A 4031-nucleotide genomic window follows, 5' to 3' on the forward strand; every position below is an offset into this window, starting at 1 on the left:
GTCGCACAACTTTACAGCCTTTTCTATAAGTAACCTCTACTCAGTCAGTTGTTCTGAAAGAAAAACCAAATATGGACGTTCAGATTGATTGGGGATGAATTATAAACTTATGAATTAGCTAGAAAATTTTTAAATCCAATCGGTTACTATTTGCAATAAAAGGGATTATAATATCCGATACAATTTTTTTTGCAGGCATATCTCTTAATAATGGCTCAACAAGCTTTCAGATATTTAAGTACAGAATGATACATTGCACCAAATAAATTATTGTACTTTTTTTATTTACGAATAAGCGTCAGTCCGCCTGATAGATTACGAATTTTTTATTTTATTTATTTTTTTATGGCGCCCCTGCTTGTTATTTATGACAAACAGTATAAAGATTATCAACCGAATTTCACTCTATTATAACCATGGTGAGGGGCTGAGTTTTCATTTCGTGGAACCGCCATCCCTAACCACCCCCAGGTTGGATTTGAATCGGCGCTGCTGCAATTCCCAGGTTAGAAAGACCTACGCCAAAACTCCTTCAGGGACAGACGACCCCAGTAATTCCGATTGATCTTGTAGAAGTCCCATAATTATTCTGATGTGTTTGAAATATATTAACAGAGTAATTGCGTGTTCGTTTGAGTTGCCACCTTAATTGTATTCATAAGAACAAAATTGTCAACATTATTTTATACTTAATGCGTCTACTAACATTATGTTTGATATCAAAAATTTAATTTGATATTTTTTTCAGATTTATTTATATTTATTACTGTGCAATAAACTTTAAGAAAAAATTAATTAAATAGTTTACAAAATTGTCTAATAAAAGGCTAACTTCATATTATATTTCAGAAACTAAAAAATCCTGAGAACAATAAAGTATGCATTTGCCAGATTTGAAGGAATTTAAATAGACAAATTTAAAACAATTATAAATAAATCTACTTATATCCTTAATTCAAACGTGTCTATCTAATATGAAATACTTAGTTTGTTTTTACATCCTTTTGATACCATAAAAAAAATAGTTTGCTAGATTCAATGCATTAAGAGCTATGGAAGATTTTCAAAATTTTTATGCTTCAAAACTGAGTTCATTTTTGTTTCAGCACACAAAGAAACATAAAGACTATTCCAAATCATCAAATAAAATTTCAAAAAAGGTTCCTTTTTAAAACCTGTGTCATGGATGACTGGAAGACATAAAGGTAAAATATTATTATTATATATGTATATATAGAATATGTGTTTTATGTAAGTCATTAAAAAAAATGTTACTCATTATAAATAATAGTTTGCTGATAAATATAATAAATGATTATAAATAATCTGCTCTGTTAAAAAAATGTGAATTGAAAAAAAAATTATTATTGGAAGATTATTACTTGACCTATGTGATAATAGAAGGAAGATAGTTCGTGTGGTGGTCAAGAATAAAAGAATCGTTCACTAATAAATAATTTAACTACTGTTTTTATACCTTTCTTCACCACCACTCAGAGCATCTTTCTAAAATAAAAAAATCCTTGCTAATATTGCTGAAAATATAATACCTTTCTGAGTTTTAATTAGTTCAACACATATAAATGTATAAATACAATTTTAAAAGAAGAATTGAAGGTGGATATTTTATTTATAACTATGTTTTTTTTTTGATTGGTAAAAAAAGCTTAAGCAACTGGTTTTCAACTTAATTAAACAAACAATTTAAACACAAAGTATGGTTTTATCTAAGAAAACTATATGAGACAGTACTTATACACATTGAAGTTCATCAATAACACTCAAATTAACCTCCGAACTTTCTGTTCGTTCCCGAACTTTAGCTTCGGATCAGGCGTTGAGACAGGTGTTTGCGTGTGCGAACGGATCAGCACTTTGCAAGGAGAAGTGGCGGTAGGAGAGGTAGTCCTGGGACATGGGTATCTCCCTCTTGGCCACTTCCCTCTGCTTCTTCAGCTTGAGGTAGGAGAGGACGGACACCAGGACGATGAAGACCACGAAGCCCATCGCAGAGCCGACGAAGAGCCCCAACCTCCTGGTGAGGAAGCTCGCCGCACCGCTACCTCTACTGCTAGGTTCTGCAGCCCCACCGCTCACCTCCAGGGTCCTTACCTGCCAACAACCACATCATTATGAATGATGATGAATCTTGCAAAGTAGGCTAAGAAAACAGCATTGACCAAGACATATATGACATAATTAAACTATTGAAATCCTGGCAGTACAGAGTGCTTTCTCACCCCCCACTAGCTTCCAATACCAGGTGGCTGAGAGAGAAGCATTAGGATCTCCTGGACTCCTTATTTACCCTTAACATGGAGCGGAAGTTTCGAAATCTGAGCGTGAGGGTAAATTTAAATAAAATCTGGTTCAGTGCGCCCATCACACAACTACCACATACAGATAAGCCTTTCAATTGACAAATTGACCTACTAGGAATTTAACAGATTTCAGAGAAGTACTGTATAATATTTTTGAATCCAAAATTTAATCATATTTCCTTTGCAAAACTATAATTGAAATATGACAGTTGACTAAAACTAACATTGTGCTATTAACCATTAAACCAATGCTAAGTTGTTATTGAATCAATATTGAGGATATAAAGAATGAGTTTATGATGAAAGTAATCGTGTAAACAAAAAGGCTCAAATATAGGTCAAGTAAATAATTATTAATTAATTTTTTAAACACTAATCGTATATATATTAGTAGATTTTTTTTTAAAATTCTTTTTTACTCACTTTAAAGTTAATCAGCAACGTCATGCAAAAGGAGGAAAAAAGCATTTAGGATTTCTTAATACATATATTTGTGAAAAATTAATTGAGAAAAAATTAATTTTTTTAAATGATTATCAAATTGTCTTCAATTTATTCATGTATTATTATTTTTAATACATTTATTATTAGTTGAATAAATAGAATATATTTAGCAAACGAAACCGACAGCTAAAAAAAAAATAGATTTATTTAAAAGCTTCATTAATTGCAAGTTCTCAAACTAAGATATAGACTATGGATATTACCTCAGTGCACTTAGAAGTCTGGGTGTCAGTGAGGTGAGAGAGAGAGGCGAGGTCACTGCTGTTCGTGGGCTCGTGCCATTGGCCTAAGCCGAGGACACAAACCAGGTACCTGGTGGCAGGTGAGAGCCGCTCTAGTTTGACAGATCTGGCCGACCGCTCCAAAAGTTTACCCTGAACCTGTGGCTGGAAGAGTTAAGTATCAAAAATCTCATTTAGTTATTGTTTAATGAGTTATTATTATATCGATTTATTATATTTATTTAAATTTATCATATTTGTATTTGTTTATATTGATTTTTGCCCTTCTTTTTTTTTTCTGAAAATGTGGTGTAAATGAATCCTTAGAATGCTTGTTATTAAAGAAAAAAAAACAAGAAGATTATTTTGAGGAAAAATAATTAGCAGAAGCATTAAAAAAAGTGAATGTCAGGATTAAAAATGAATAATGAAATTCGCTGGTAAATTATTTCCATACTAAATGAAGTTAAGATTAAATTATTTATATAAGTTAATTAAGTTATTTTATTATTCATTTATCGATGGCACTTATAAACTATACTAAATTTGGTTAAATAGAATATATTTTATATTAATATAGTCAGTTATACTTTAATTAATTAGTTTTTTAAAGATCATAAAATTGATCTAAATTGGTTTTGTATCTTCTAAATATAAATATATATACGATATTTTTTTCCAAATATATTAGGCTGAATTCTAGAAGATTTAGCTATAAAAAACTATTAAAAAAAGAGTAGAATATGTATTCAAGAAAAACAATTTTTTTAGTGTTTCGGCTGCGCCTTCAGGAACTATTGGACAAAACCAATCGAAGTGGAGGGTTTCCAGGTTCAGCTAATGAAAGAGCTAAATCATTTAAATCACCAAATATAATTAAACTATTTTAATATATATATATATTCTTTTTTAACAGTTGATTATGGGGGGAGTATAGTCTCATACAAAAGACACCCCTAACTATATACAATTTTGTGGAGAAAAA

At 30.7% G+C, this 4031-nt stretch overlaps 1 protein-coding gene across 2 annotated transcripts in view; it reads right to left on the reverse strand.

Moving 5' to 3' along the window:
- Positions 1 to 210: 210 nt before the first annotated feature.
- Positions 211 to 4031, reverse strand: part of LOC106691282 (protein artichoke) — a gene marked incomplete at its 5' end in the record, with an annotated part of 30219 nt that continues 26398 nt past the window's right edge. The window contains 2 exon segments of one of the 2 annotated variants that reach the window (XM_014436999.3): positions 211 to 2112; positions 3029 to 3205. In XM_014436999.3, the coding sequence (XP_014292485.1) occupies positions 1831 to 2112; positions 3029 to 3205 (459 nt within the window). In that variant the 3' untranslated portion in view covers positions 211 to 1830. 2 annotated transcript variants of the gene reach the window in all.

Source organism: Halyomorpha halys, unplaced genomic scaffold, assembly GCF_000696795.3.
Source record: "Halyomorpha halys isolate HHAL.00 unplaced genomic scaffold, Hhal_1.1 Scaffold2204.1, whole genome shotgun sequence".
Classification (NCBI taxonomy): domain Eukaryota; kingdom Metazoa; phylum Arthropoda; class Insecta; order Hemiptera; family Pentatomidae; genus Halyomorpha; species Halyomorpha halys.